Source organism: Arvicanthis niloticus, chromosome 12 (genome assembly GCF_011762505.2).
Source record: "Arvicanthis niloticus isolate mArvNil1 chromosome 12, mArvNil1.pat.X, whole genome shotgun sequence".
Lineage (NCBI taxonomy): Eukaryota > Metazoa > Chordata > Mammalia > Rodentia > Muridae > Arvicanthis > Arvicanthis niloticus.
This window is the reverse complement of record NC_047669.1, coordinates 31,783,600-31,798,389: the sequence shown is the minus strand read 5'-3', so window position 1 is coordinate 31,798,389 and position 14,790 is coordinate 31,783,600. Positions and strand designations below refer to the sequence as shown.

General features: G+C 44.4%; 1 protein-coding gene across 1 annotated transcript in view; it reads left to right on the top strand.

Moving 5' to 3' along the window:
• Tagln3 (transgelin 3) overlaps window positions 1-13,443 on the top strand; it is a 27,518-nt gene extending 14,075 nt beyond the window's left edge. Inside the window, exons 3-4 of the mRNA XM_034515710.2 lie at window positions 11,665-11,767; window positions 12,969-13,443. Coding sequence (XP_034371601.2) covers window positions 11,665-11,767; window positions 12,969-13,077 — 212 coding nt within the window. The 3' untranslated portion in view covers window positions 13,078-13,443. The remainder of the gene's footprint in view (window positions 1-11,664; window positions 11,768-12,968) is intronic.
• Window positions 13,444-14,790: the final 1,347 nt, after the last annotated feature.

The following is a 14,790-nucleotide window of genomic DNA, read 5'->3' as shown; positions in this document are numbered from 1 at the left end:
TTCCAGGCTCCTCTCACCATCAGCGGCCGAATGTTTGAGACATCCTTTCTCCCGCCTGTTAATTACCTGCTCTGGGAATCTCTAGCAAAGTGCTGCTGAAAGCGGGAGCAAGCAACCATCGCCCACCCCCACCGCCTATCTGGAGGTTTAGGCTCACGAGTGAGTCCTTCTACATCACCGGTCTGCCTGACAGGCAGGATTGAGAGGAGGGTACCAAACCCCAAGGAGCCGGCCAGGGCTTTATTCTAGAGTCTATGGCGCGTGGCTGCGCTTTTCTTTCCGTTTGTAGGTGAAACCCCATTGGCTTCATTGGCTCCTTGATTTAAACCACGCCCGGCTTTCTGCCCGCTTTGCTGTTGCTGGGTTCGGCCTCCCAGCCACATCCCAGCCGGGTTCTCAGGAACCCGGGGGCTCCTGTGGCTGCTTTTGTGTGGATGCCGCGCGTGTCCTCTCTTCTCTTCCAGAGATGGCTAACAGGGGTCCGAGCTATGGCTTAAGCCGAGAGGTGCAGGAGAAGATTGAGCAGAAGTATGACGCGGACCTGAGAACAAGCTGGTGGACTGGATCATCCTGCAGTGTGCTGAGGATATAGAGCACCCGCCCCCGGGCAGGGCCCATTTTCAGAAATGGTTGATGGACGGGACGGTAAGGCGGCCAGGGATATTGGTTGTTGGGGCGCTGGGCAGGGAAACCCTCCTAGGGCCCTTTCTTTCCATGTGAGGCCCCGGGAGATCCTCTGTTGCAAGGTCTGGGTCTCACGGGGAGAGATGAGCGTGCCTTTATTTCTCCAGGGCTGGCTCTAATTCTGAGAGCTGTCTGCACAATTCCTAGCTAGTTTAGAGAATTCTCCACCCATCTGAGCATCAAGCTTCCTTCTGAGCTTTAAGCAAAATTGGAGCCCTTTTGATATTTCCATTCAGAGTAGCGCTAAGAGCTGCTGTGTGATCTCCTGGCCTTCCTTCCTGGGTTGTGTTCTTACCCCCAAGGGAACCAGCTGGATACACCGTAAAACAAAGGAAGGGGGTCAGGTAGCCAACTTGCCCATCCTCCAGGGAAGCTGTGTCCCTTGGAGATGCTCAGGATCTCCTGAGCAGATGAGTTCCCCTGAACGGGAGGGGATCCTTATGTGCTAAGTGCCGTTCTGCCCAGAGGCTGTGTGTTGGGTTCCAGGAGGACAGCTCCGCTGAGGCAAAGAAGCCCATCTTTTCTGGCAAGCTGTGATTTAATGTTACCTAACTGCTATCCCACCAATGTGTTGGGTATCCTAGGGCTTCGCTTCTAAGAGTCTGCGAGAAGACCCAGTTCAGTTTTTTTGACACATCGCAAACAAACAACATAGGATGAGTAGTGAAGACAACAGACCAGAGAGCAGATCAGAACCCTTCCGTTTCCCCGTGAGCCTCCAACGCATCCTCCATTAAGAATGTGAGATCATGTCCTCATCATCCAGCATCATGTTCAAGAGGGAACTCTGTGTGGTGTGTGTGTGTGTGTGTAGATGCACAAGAAAAACACTAATCCTCTGTCTCCACACTCCCTTTAGTCCTTTGCAAGCTGATAAACACGTTTATATCCACCAGGACAAGAACCCATCCCCAAGATCTCAGAGTCAAGATGGCTTTTAAGCAGATGGAGCAAATCTCTCAGTTTCCTGAAAGCTGCTGAGGTCTATGTGTCAGGACCACTGACATTTTTCAAACAGTGGATCTATGGGAAGGTAAACTGCCCTTCTGTCTTTAGGTCTGTTCCCCTGGATTCCCGTTGCGGTGCTCCTCTTTTCCTGTCCTCTATTGTAAGCCCTTACATAGGGCTTCCCTGTGCTGCTTGGGGGAGGGGAAGTGCGTTCTCAGCTGTCATCCCAGGGACAGTGTTGGCCTTCCTGTTTGTTGATGCTTTATGGGTAGGGGTCCTGTCATACAGAAGGACACATATTGAGGATACCGCAAGAAGACCTAAGTGTGTGAGTGGAAGTGTCCACAGAGAGGAAGGGAACTGGTTACATGGATGTCTTTTCCTCTAGTTGGCTTTCAATAATAAATCATGCTTAGTGGAGGAGAAGAGAGGCATGAGTGAGCGAGTGCTCTCCTGACTCACGAGCACTGGGGCTTACAGACAAAGCCATCTGGTGCTCCTCTGTCATTCAGTCTGAGGGGGAAAAAAACCACTCCATCTCCTGTTAAACGATTATCTAGAGCATGGTGACTGTATATCCTAGATGAGGATTCTGCTCAGGGAGACTACTAAATGACTTGTCATTCACATTTGTGAATTGACTCGGTGAGAAGAATCTCACAAAGCTATTCAGATCGGCTCTTATCTCTGAACATACATAGATAGCAATCCACCACTATTGGAGTAAGCGGTTGTGAGATGAAGATATTGCTGGAGAATTTCAGTGACCAATAGCCATAAGGACTCAAGTCCCTTTTGGTGACAGTGTGCATATTAGTCCATACGGCCAAACTAGGCTGCCTGAGGCACAGAGAGACCAACTGTCTGACTCCAGATTGACTGGCATGCTCACTGTCACTGGCTGTCATCGCAGTGCAACCAACAGGATCTCCCCAGTGGGGACCCAAATGGCTCTGCTGACAGTGACAGTGGAATAGTGCTCCTTGATCAAGAGGTGTGGGTATTGCTGAAAGGGGCATTACCTCAAGCTTCTACTCACGGAGAGCTCCGTTTCTTGCTTCTTTGATGGGTGAGTAGTTTAGGCCTGAAGAGGCCAGGGGACTGATTTTGTATTTAGCTACTGCTCAGAAACTCAGCTAGCCATTGCAACAGACCTCATAGACATCTTCCTCTAATTTTCCATTGGGTATCATCATTGAGGTTGATTTCCAGGTCAAAGTTGTGATGACTCTCCACAGAGAGTGACAGCTTCTTTCCCTGATAGCCTCCATCACTAGCAGCACAGAGATTAAGAGCTGTTCTGGACAGTGCCACACAGCTCTTCTCACCGTACTATGTAGGAGATATTTTCAACCTCCTCATTCCACAGACAATGACATCTGCCTGCCCCTGGTTATGAGTGTCTGTCAGAGAGCTCCTAACCTCACTGACCTGAGACTCACCTGGGCTCTAGTGCCAAAACACAAGATGGTGCTCGACAGGCCACAGCATTCTTTGGCTAGGGGCCTTAGCTCTCTTCTTCTATACAGGGATGTGCTGTTGAGTCACAGCAGTGATAACTGTTGATGCCAGGGAGGCAGAGGAGGACTGAGGAGGAGGAATCAAAGCTATGGGAAACCAACAGGGCGTTAGAGCAAATGAAAGAAACCATGGTGAGCACCTAGTGCAGGGAGTGTGTAAGAGGCAGAACACTGGAGGTGTGTGGGAGGTGGGCTCTACAGGTTGCCTTCCCATCTGCATCACTGAAAGGCCACCTTTACTCCCTTTCCTATTTACCAAACAACATAGAGAGGGGATTTATAATGGGGGAGGCAGGATATTCAAAACAAGAGGAGAGAGAAAAGAGCAGTAATTCTGGGTGCACAAACTGTGGCGCCCTACACTCCTGCCATAACCTGTGTGTTAGATCTTCCTGGAGGAAGAAGAAAGCTAAGGTGCGTAAGTATGACTGCTGTCATATTTATGTATCTCTCTGAATATGATAAGGCTCTAGATAAAGAGAGCAAGACAGACAATAAAAAGTCGTCATTCTCTTTAACCCTGCACCATCCTGATGCAGAAGGACAGGACTTTAAAGGGAATAAGGAGAAACACAGGGTGAACTACAAAAATATTGCGATGGGCCAGAGACCCGATAGCAGGGAAGCAGACACTTAGACGAGTGTCCAAATGACTTCCTGGAAGCCCCAGGGAGGGGCTGAGATTGAAGAAGCTGGCTTAGACTTGATGGTTCCCAGGAGCTTTGTCTGAAGCCCTGGCTAGAAGTGTTTACCATACTGTGGCTCGTAGGAATAGAAAGCAGGTTGCTTTGAACAGAGAGGTGGGTGGGATGGCATTGTGGCATAGACTGTGGACTGAGCATATGAGGTTCTGGTCCCTTCTGCAGCAGCTGTTTGTATTGGAGGATGACTAAACTGTAATCACAGAGCAGTGTTGATGTGGGCTTATGTGACAGGTCTGTGTGAAGATGTACATACACACTCTGTATCACTTAGGTATCAGGCATCAGACTAGCCATTTGCATAGCTCATTATCTTTTGTCTACAACTCTATTCCCTGACTGGGGATGCAATCCCACCCTCCCATTTCAGTTACTCTGCTAATTCAGGACTCCTTTCACCACAATTGTGGCAGCTGTGGGTCCCCTCCCCCTTTCCTAGACATTTCTCTGTTTCTCCTCGGCAGGTACTCTATGCTTGGCTGCTCTCAGTACCCCGTTTCCTTTGCTTGGCATGTGTTCCTAAGCCTGGCTCTGTTTGCCACTGTTTTTCCGGTGCCTTTCCAAGCTGCTTCTCTATTGCTGACCAGTAAAGCTGCAGGGGCCTAGGTTTGCCAAATGCCTTCTTGTTTGAGCTTCACTTATTTATGTAGGCATGGACCCAGAAGCAATCCATCACCCATTGCATTATTTGGAGAGTCCCGGGGTCAATAAGGATACAAGATTCTTCTGAAAGAAACCCACGTGACAGCTTGATCATAGAGAGACAGATACTTAGACAAAGTACCAAAGCTTGTTGGGGAAGGGCCAGAGTGACCATCAGTATTGGTGATGGGGAAAGGCAAGGACCATTGAAAAGGATGGAAGGGAAGCAGAGAAGTGTTCCTCTAGGAGGAGAAAAAGTAAGTAAATGATCAGGCAGATTCCTTTTAGATTTGTCAAAGACACCTAGAAAGGGCAGGGGTGGGGCTGTCTCAGCTGACTCAGAGGACAGAATACGCCAGGCCAGCCTGCAGCATCTTTGCTGTGAATACTAAAGGGGAGCAACAATAACCCACATGTGCATGTGTGTAAACAATAACCCACATGTGCATGTGTGTAAACAATAACCCACATGTGCATGTGTGTAAAACAATAACCACATGTGCATGTGTGCAAGAGGAAGAAACCACGCAAGAGAAAGTGAGTATTCTATTCTGAGGTTTGGTCAGAAAAACTGCAGCAAGTATCTTGGGAGGAACAGTGGAGTGAAGGCTCCCGAGCAGAAACTAGGCAGCCTGGACCAACCTGTGTGTTATCTATCACTTATCAGTTAAAATGTGTAAGCCTTGAATTCCACTGCATCAACTGGGGATAATACAGCCTATTCATAGAATGATCCAGAGAACAAAGGAGGTGATGTGTCAGAGATGCTCAGATGGTGTCTGCTAAGTTGTACTGTAAAGATTGTACCTGGCTGCTCTTCCTAAAACTAATAGAAGAGGCGGGGACTGGAAAGACAGAGATTCTTCTTAAAAGATGGACCTGATGAATAGCCACACTTACGAGCTGATAAGCTTGGCTGGATGACCTTCACCTTCTCAGCCAATCACACAGGTGACTTATTGACTTTTCCCCTCATTGACTTTGTCATCTTCCCTCTGATACATTGTATTGCCAATTCAGACCCTGGAGACCTTGGTAGGATGTTAATAGCATGGGTTTTAGAGTAGATGCATTGAAACCCTTCTTTCCAGTGCAACCTAGTTGTATGACTCTTTATGGTGTTCAGCTGCTTAGAGCCCTGGTCTTTCTGCCAATGGTCTGGCATCCCCAACCCCTAAAGTATTGTATGGAGCAAACAAATTAAGTCTCTAGCCTGATATATGATTCCTAGTTGCCTAATCAATTTGACTTTTCTTCTGCCAGCATATGCTCATCAGCAGTGACCTTTGGGGCCTCTTTGTAGAATCACTTAGTGTCAAATGTTAAGAATTCTCAAATGTCAGAGCAGACAGTACTCAAAGAAGCAATCAACCCGATTATTCTTCTCAACAATTGCCCTGATGGAGGATAATGGATACTTGGTTTTGTGATGTCTGTTCTTTTCTGCTGATCCTGGGAATCTAGAAGGTGTTGTTTACAGGGAGTGTAGAGCCTCTCAAGAGGTGTCACTATGTGTGCTTTTCCTCAACGGCAGGCACTCAAGATACATTTCACCTAGCCTGAGATGATCTGGAGGTTACTGCAAGGTACTGGCAGGGCTATCACCAGTGCCTACTCCTGCACGAGTCTTTCCCCATGCAGCTGCATTTACTCCGAAGGGCTGCTGGCAACTGTATTTTGTGAGCTTTTCCTTTTGCAATGATTGTCAAACTCCAGCACGCATCACAGGCATGTGTTATGACAGACAAACACATTTCTCATGTGTTAGTCTGCAACAAGGCCCAAGAGTTTCTATTTCTTACCAATTTATTTTAGGTGACACTGCTTCTGAGGGCCCTGGAGCCCCACCTTGAGAACGAGTACCTTATGATTTCTTTTCCCTCTAGCCAGAAAGCAAGCAACAAAATTCCATAAAAACCAAAGAGAACTCTCAGTCTACTTTCTGACATTTCTCCCTGGACTGTCATTATTTTCTCAAGGGGATGGGAAATGATTTTTCCTTTACAGTTTGCTTTTCTCCATGATGTATATATTTAAAAAACAACTTTGTAAGAACTTATTAGACTGGGTTGAGACCAATGAAAGATAGTAGTTATGAAACCAATAATTTAAGACTGACTTTTAGTGTTCCATTACTTCTCCAATTAAAATGACTTCTCATTACCTCTGTCTTTCCCTCTATCCTTTTATTTTTGATTTCCTTTTTGTTTAATAGAAAATAGATTCTTTTCTCATACAATATATTCTGATTATAGTTTCCTTTCCCTCTATTCCTCCTAGTTTCTCTCCACCTTTCTTCCTTTCCAGTCCCTTTCTGTCTCTCACTAGAAAAGCATAGGCTTCTAAGAGCTAACAACTGAACATGACAAAAATAAATTATAATGAGATGAAGGAAAAATTTTCATGTTGAAGTTGGACATAGAAACACAACAGTGAGGAAAAGAGTCCCAAAAGCAGGCACAGAGTCAGAGACCCACTCATTCTCCCAGTCAGAAGTCCCATAAAGAGACTAAGGCCGATAGCTATGATATATACACAAAGGACCCCACGCAGACCTATGGAAGGTATGCATAGGAAACTTGAACGTAAATTAATAGAGTAAATTCCTCATTAGAGTGTCTTTATGTAAAACTCAAATTTTTATAAGCACCAATGATCCTTCAGAGTTGGAACACTACAAGGCGTAACTCTGGGCTCCATTCTCCAAGGCTTATTGTTTAGTAGTTGGGCTTATGGCTATTTTGAAGTGCTATTCCTTCTTCTGATAAGTCAGCATTACAGCACATAGTGGTACTTGGAAGGCTGAGGCAGGGAGATCATCATAAGTTCAAGGTCTGTTTGGGCTACAGTGTGAGGCTTAAGAAGAAACAAAGACTTAGGTAAGGAGGGAAAACAGGGCAACAGTGACACCTCATTGTTTCATTTAAGTGCCCACCATTGCCTAACACTGAAAAGGAATGCTGGATGACACAACACAAGCTGTCAATCATCCAATCAACTCCTTTCTCTTAGAAATCATTGTTCAGTTTGGGTTGGCAGTACAATTAAGAGGGAAGTACAGATACCTCCTACATGCCCTGATGCACACATAGCCTCCCCATATCATCCTGGCCATGTGGGTGGGACAGGTGTTATAATTCCCAAGCCTTGACTGATGCATTGCTGTCACTGAGGGCCCACACTCTACAGTAGAGCTCACTGTTGTTGGTGTACAGTCTATGAGTTTGGACAAATGTGTATAGCATCACACAGCCTATGATTCTTATCTTAAAAATCTTCTGTGGACCATCACTTCATCCTTTTGCATCAACTTCTCTGGTGATCACTGTTATTCCTACTGTCTCCCTGGTTTTGCCCTTTCTAAGATGTCACATAGTTGGTGTAACACAGTGTGGTTATCTTTTTGAGTCTATTAGCTCCTTTTTTCAAAAAACAAACAAACAAAACCCTCAAGTCTGATATTAACTTCTGGTATAAAGAAATAGAAGAATCTAGACATCCTATTAGTACAAGCTTAGCTTCTTCCTGTGTCATTTCCTTCTCATGGCTATACCCTTAGTCACCATCAGAACTGTCCCCCTTTATGCCTATGCTTACATTTGGAAAATGGTCAGCATCGCAATATTCTGCCTCGTAGGATTGTATTTCTTTATTTTCTTGGGAGAACAGTATTGAGCAGAGGTACTTGAAGAGTCATAAGTATTTGCCAAGTGACCAGCATGGCTTTCAGGAAGCAAGTACTTCTAGGCAGGCAGACTTTCAGTTTGGATCAAAGTGCTTCTAATGATCATCTTGTTCACTTGATTTTGTGCGAGAAGATGTCTCTCCAAAGAATGAAGTTAGTGCTTAACAACTTTTGCATAGTCTTAGCACGTGTCATAAGTTATGATGTTAAAAATAATAGGACCAACAGTTCATAGTGAGACTTCCATGTCCATTTGCTATGTAAGTATTTGCCATGGGAGATTACTCATGAATCTGGATATTTAGGATGCTTAGGTCATTCTGATAGTCAGGCTAACTGGGAGTCACCAGATAAAGTATGTTTCTCAGACTGATGGTTTGAATCACTTGTAGATGTACCAAGTTTAGCTTATTGTAATGTAGACTCTTAGGACTTTCCAAATCAATTTTTTATAGGAAAAAACACCCCACAATATTCATATATTAAATTTAGAGAGATGCCCTCTTCCATAATAGACAACAGAGCTTGGAATGTTGGATCCAGCTGAAATGGCCATTTTGCACTTGCATAATTTTGTAAGCTGCTTTAAGAAGGCAGATGATTGGCCATGACACAGCAGCTTAGCTCTTGCTATTTTATACCCAGCACACTGTACAGATCATTCTTGACCTCACTGTTTCGTAACACACTTATATATTTGATGCCTGCCAACAGGAAATGGGTTCTACAAGTGGCCCTAATTCCTGCCACCTGCCCTTCCATCTAACACTACTCTCTCGATTTCTGTTTCTAATCTAGAAAGAGGCCAGTTTGGACAAGGGCTCTCTTTCCCATTTAATCAGTCCAAGAATTCTGGAATTCTTTACAAAAGTCTCGATCAGAAAACACACCAGACATGATGAGAAAATGGACCAGCTGTGAGCTGGCCAAGACAGACAATTTCTAGTTACTGAATTAATTAGAATCTTCGTGATTAACTTGATTAGCATATAGACTCCAAATATTTTAAGTTCTTTGGGTGAAGACATAGCAACATTATTTCAGACAAAAATATCCAATGACTTACAACCATTTGGTTGTGAGATTGGATCCCTAATTGTATGGTACCCAATGCCCAAACTTAGATTCCTTGTGTTTCTAATAGCCTGACTCTTTGGTTATTTCTGATCACTAGTTCCTTCCAAGGAACATGGTTCCCTACCCATTTTGTAAGGGGAAGGGGCATGGGTGGTGACAGTGAAGTGGAGTGACTGTCTAAGAGAAGCCTGAGCTGGGCTCTGGTTTGCTTGCTGTGTGACTTTGAGGGTGCTAGCAAATCTCCTTGAATTAGTCTTACTGTCCACAGATGGAAAGGATTGCTCTTCACTCTGTAATGTTAAGACCACATATGATTAAGGTATCTATCTCATAATTTACATCAAAGGTTGCTTTGCAACCTTTCTTTAGAAAACAAACTTTCTAGCTTGTTCTTGTCAGATAACACTTCTTTCCCTCCGACTGTCTAGCTCAGTTGTACAGCCACTTCCAGGTCTGCTGTACTGACAGGAGGGTGGGTGGTGCTGAATTTATGTTTCTAGGTTCCTGGATCTCCAACCCTTGCCTGAAGCTCAGTTCTTTCAGAATTAATGTGTGTTTACATTAGCCAGCTCTTTGTGAAGGAGGCCTGCACTGTGATGGAACAAAGCTTGCGTTTCACCTCTTCAGGGGCAATGTTTATGGGTGACTTGCTAAGTGTCCTTCCACATTGCCCCAGATCCTGTACACATCAGACCCACTCCTTCCTGCTATCAAAATGACATTCCTCCTGCTCTGTGTAAAGGCTGAGCTGATTGGCAGATAATAGCTAAGACTTCCTGTACTTACTCATTTCTTCTAGGGTCTCTTTAACAGCTCCCTGTGTAAGAACACACCCACCATGTCTTTTTGAATGCCATTACTACAAGTGCATTTTTAAAAGCAGCCTATTATATAGTGACAAATTACAGAAAGGTGTTTCATCTGTGGAAGAGAAAACTTGTTCTAATAGCTTTCTCTGCATTTCCTCTCCAAATTTAGTGTTTCTTCTACCTGTCCCCTTCCAGCTCCTATGGAAACTGGTCCTCAGCAGGTCTCTGAGTCTGAAAGAATCTCCACTGACAGCATCTCCCCACACCTATTAGCCATACTCACCTCCACAAAGTGCAGGCAATCATACTGTAGTGAGTGCTGGACTATGGGGCGGTAGGGTTCATGGGGGAAGGACAGTCTTCTTTGTCTCCTCGTAATACATGAACATCCTAAGCAGGACTTCCTTGAAGGCTGTAATTGTTGATTTCATTACAGTTCATGCTCCATTCTCCCACTCTGTCTGCCTTTCCGCTGTAAATCTGTATTCCCCAGTGGCTGAGCTGGAGGAAGCATGCTAAGATCACAGATGACTCACTGGGTCTGACGAGAGCCTTTGAATTTGGCTCTTAACCTTTCTCAGGCTCCCACTAGCCTCTCTCTGTCTCTCTCTGTCACTCACTCTCTCTCTCTGTCTGTCTCTGTCTGTCTCTGTCTCTGTCTGTCTCTGTCTCTCTCTCTCTCTCTCTCTCTCTCTCTCTCTCTCTCTCTCTCTCTCTCTCTCTCCCTCAATACCTTTCAGTGTTTGCAGCCCTCCATTCCTACTTTGCACAGATCTCAGACTTTGATCTGCTTCTACAGTGCAGCCTACCCACACAGGTAGCACCTTTTCTAATTTGAGGCTACTAGTCATATGAAAGAAGGACGGGAGAGAAGATGAAGGAGCTAGCTGATTTGAAGGCTCAGCTGCTTTCACTATGGGAAACGTATGACTATGTCTCCACTCCTTATGCAAGCCTCCATCTCCACCATCATCCACTCTGTTCTCTCTACCACATGGGACAGTGATTTATTGTCTCCATTAGTTCCTTTCATGCATCACATAATAGAGGGCTGTCACTTGTGTCTTGAGTGCTCTCTGTGGTGATTTGCTTTCTCCGTTTGCCTGTGGACCAGAGTGCCACATGCATACTCAATTTGATGAACATGGATGATGTTAGACCCTGCTAACCCCAGATAGAATAAAAGAGTGGAGCCCCCTGGGTCTGAAGCCAAATGACTATAAGCAACCAATTTCTCTGCAGTTTCCCATTCTCTGTCCACTCATGAGGAAAGTGCTCTCCTGCAGGCCACCACCCAGGACCTCCTGATCAGATCATATAGCTTGCTGAAGCCATGAAGGCCAGGCCAAGGCCAGGGATGAAGCTGTATGTGAGCTCTAAATGTTTGGAGTGTTTATTACACAAACACGCGAATGAGAAGGGCCCTATGTTGTAAATACAGTAATTAACGGGGTTGAGGTGGGTTTCACATCAGGACCACTCTGGGAATGTTAGTGATTCTGTCTTGATCATACTCATTCATAGCTTCTTTTACAGCTCCTCCTTCCAAAATTCCTGTCCCTGACACACTTAGCTTTCATCTCTTAATTGAATTCCAGGGAAGGACATGGCAGCTGTGCAGAGGACGCTGATGGCTCTGGGCAGTGTTGCAGTTACCAAGGATGATGGCTGCTACAGGGGAGAGCCATCCTGGTTTCACAGGTAAGTTGTTCTCTGCCTCCTCGAGGGAGGGCCTGACCCCTTAACTACCAGATGCTGTCTACACAGAAGTAAATGAAGAAGTCCTGCAAGGCCCACTGAGCAAGGAAGGCTGGTGGTACCATTCTAGACAACATCCAACCAAAGCAGAGGTTCTTAGGTTTTTGTTAGTTTTCTGCATCCATTCTCCCTTGTTCCTTTCCTTCTTCTTTCATCTTTTTTTCTTTGATGCACCTAATGAAGATTAAATACGTCCTTCTGCCAAATACCATTGCAGTTTATAACTATTACCCAGCAAGTTGACTAATAGCTTTCTCTTTGCCTCTCAAAAGAGTCCTGGTCTGGGTGATGAATTATATGATTATTTCAGTCTACTGAAAGGGCCTTTTAGAACATTTTCCTTAAGTGATCTTTTTGGCAGTGAGAACAGAGACAGAGATGTGCAAACTGAGGACTTTGGTGGCAGATGAAAGGGATGCTTGTAACAGCTACTTGGCAATTCACTTTATTCATATTTCTAATGTTTTTTTTTCTCGTCCTGGAGAAATGTAGAAGGACCTAGACTATGTCCTTTACATGACCTTGACCTGAAACTCTTCAAAATCCTGGGATTAGTCTCAAAATTATTTAAATGATTTTCCATGGTCCAACATTATTTACTATTTTACCAAAATTTGGTATTCTCTGGTGAGGAAATATAAATTGTTCCTTGAAAATTCCTAAATTGATTGGGCAGCAAAGCAGAGATCAATCCTTGATGCTGTATGGGAAAGGTAGAATGGGACTTATGACATGTCTTATAAGAGGAGTTAGTTTTGTGAAAGGAGGTACCTGAGAAGGTGAGGAAGTGAAGGCTGAGGGGAAGGGAAAGAGAGAAGCTGAGAGAGTTTCCAGAAGGGCAGCCAGCAATAGATTCTCTCTCTCTCTCTCTCTCTCTCTCTCTCTCTCTCTCTCTCTCTCTCTCTCTCGTCAGAATTATCTTGGTTCCTAAGGGACAGGAAAGTTGTATGTACTTATCAGCCATAGCTCAGATTGGCCATGTTAAGCCATGGCTCATGGTGGGCCATAGCTTATGGTAGAGTTGTAGGTCAGGACAGAGTAGACTGGTGTGTTTGATTGCCTCAGATAGAGCCTGTGTAACCCTATCTTGAGCAGGATCTGCAATGGTCACATGATCCAATTCCATCTTACTCTTTCCATCCAGGAAAGCCCAGCAGAATCGGAGAGGATTTTCAGAGGAGCAACTTCGCCAGGGACAGAATGTCATAGGCCTGCAGATGGGCAGCAACAAGGGTGCCTCCAGGCAGGCATGACGGGGTACGGGATGCCCAGGCAGATCATGTAAGATGCTGTATAGTGCCCCCTGGTAGAGAGGACAAATGTTCCACACCACAGTCCGTGACAAAGACATAGGTAGTCACCTTCTCACCTTCTCCTCTTTCTTGAAGCCTTCTGTCCCCTGTTCTTGCAAGTGCTGTATTTCTGCTGAGAATCCACGCTGCCTACTGCTGCCTACTGCTGCCACCTTCTGTTCCTTTAGAACTATGCAAAGACTCCCCTTTCTCTCTCTGACCTCCTGGGCCCTAAGGCCTCAGTTTGTTTGATTATTTATTTATTTATTTGCCAAAAATTTCTTTCCTTGACTCACAGAACGTACCTAATAAACAAATTAGTCTGTGTTCCAGAGTGTAAATTCATTCTCTGTCAGAGACTTAGCAGCTTGGAATGGTTCCTTCCCTTTTATGGGAGTTAGTAGACAAGATGAGATTAGTACAAACAGTAGACAATGGATTCAACTATGAGGAAACATTTGCAAAGTTATCAGGTTTATCTTGGTAATTGCAACAGAAAATCTAGATATAGTTTTTCTCACTAGATATCTTAAAGTTACAAGTTTACAAACACTATCTTGACCGATACATTTTTTTTAAAAGTATCTACTTTGTACTTATAATGTTAGACCTTGCAAGCAAGACAAGACATCATGAGCTTTTGTGTGGGTATCCAGGAAATAACGGGTAGATGGATGGATGGGTTGATAGGTGTTTGGAAGGATGGTTTTCTCAAGCAACTGTTTTAAAAATGAGCAGCTGTTTGCTTCTCTTGCATGAGTTTTCCTCAGATAGGATTGATCTCGGAGCTATTCTGATATTTATACAATTTCTGCCCCCCCCCTTTGGCCAGGAATGATACACTATGTAGTATTGCTCTCTACACATTGTTTATAGGACCCAAACCCCTAAAATTCTTGAAGATTGCTCAAGATTGAGATCTGCTTAACATGAGTGAATGCCCAAGGTATCTTTTATGGAATGAAAAATTAACAGGAAAAATGAGTATAGACCCTATCAATTCATCTTACTCTTTAAAAGTATAGTTAGTAAGAGAAAGGAAGTATCTTTATTTGTATAATGAATTATGAACTAATTTGGAAAGGTAAACAATAAACGAGACTATATATTACCATGCTAAGTATTTAGATGATAATTTTTCAAACAGTTCTTTACAGTTCTGGGGTATCCCAGAGTCTTCTATGTGATCCTTTTAACTCCCTAGGGAGCCCCTTGGTATGCAGGTGATTCTTTCATGGTTCCTGCAGAATTAGTTATTGTGTCATCTGACTGTGAAAAACCCTTCCTCAAACCCTATCTTGGAGTTGCAAGATGAGAAAGGAGGGAAGCTGAAGGGGTCCCCAAAGTGAAAGAAACCTAGGAGAGAATTCCTAGAGAGGAAGGTAGTTGGGCCCTGTGTGCCCATGGATGTAGGAAGTCTGGGAAATACCTTCTACTAGGGAGAGGCATCTGGAAGAAAGCTTGGCATCCTGGAACCCTTCTCTTTCTAATATGTACTGAAAGTCAAGGTAATATATGACCTCAGGGAGCAGCTCACAGAAGGAAGCAGAGACTCTTTAGGGATGTAAGCAGCACTACTTTGTACAGAGAGGATCATTTAGGATAAGACAAATAAACATGCCAAGAATGGCAAGGGGAAAACACTGGCAACATAAAACAGTCATCCATTATAAA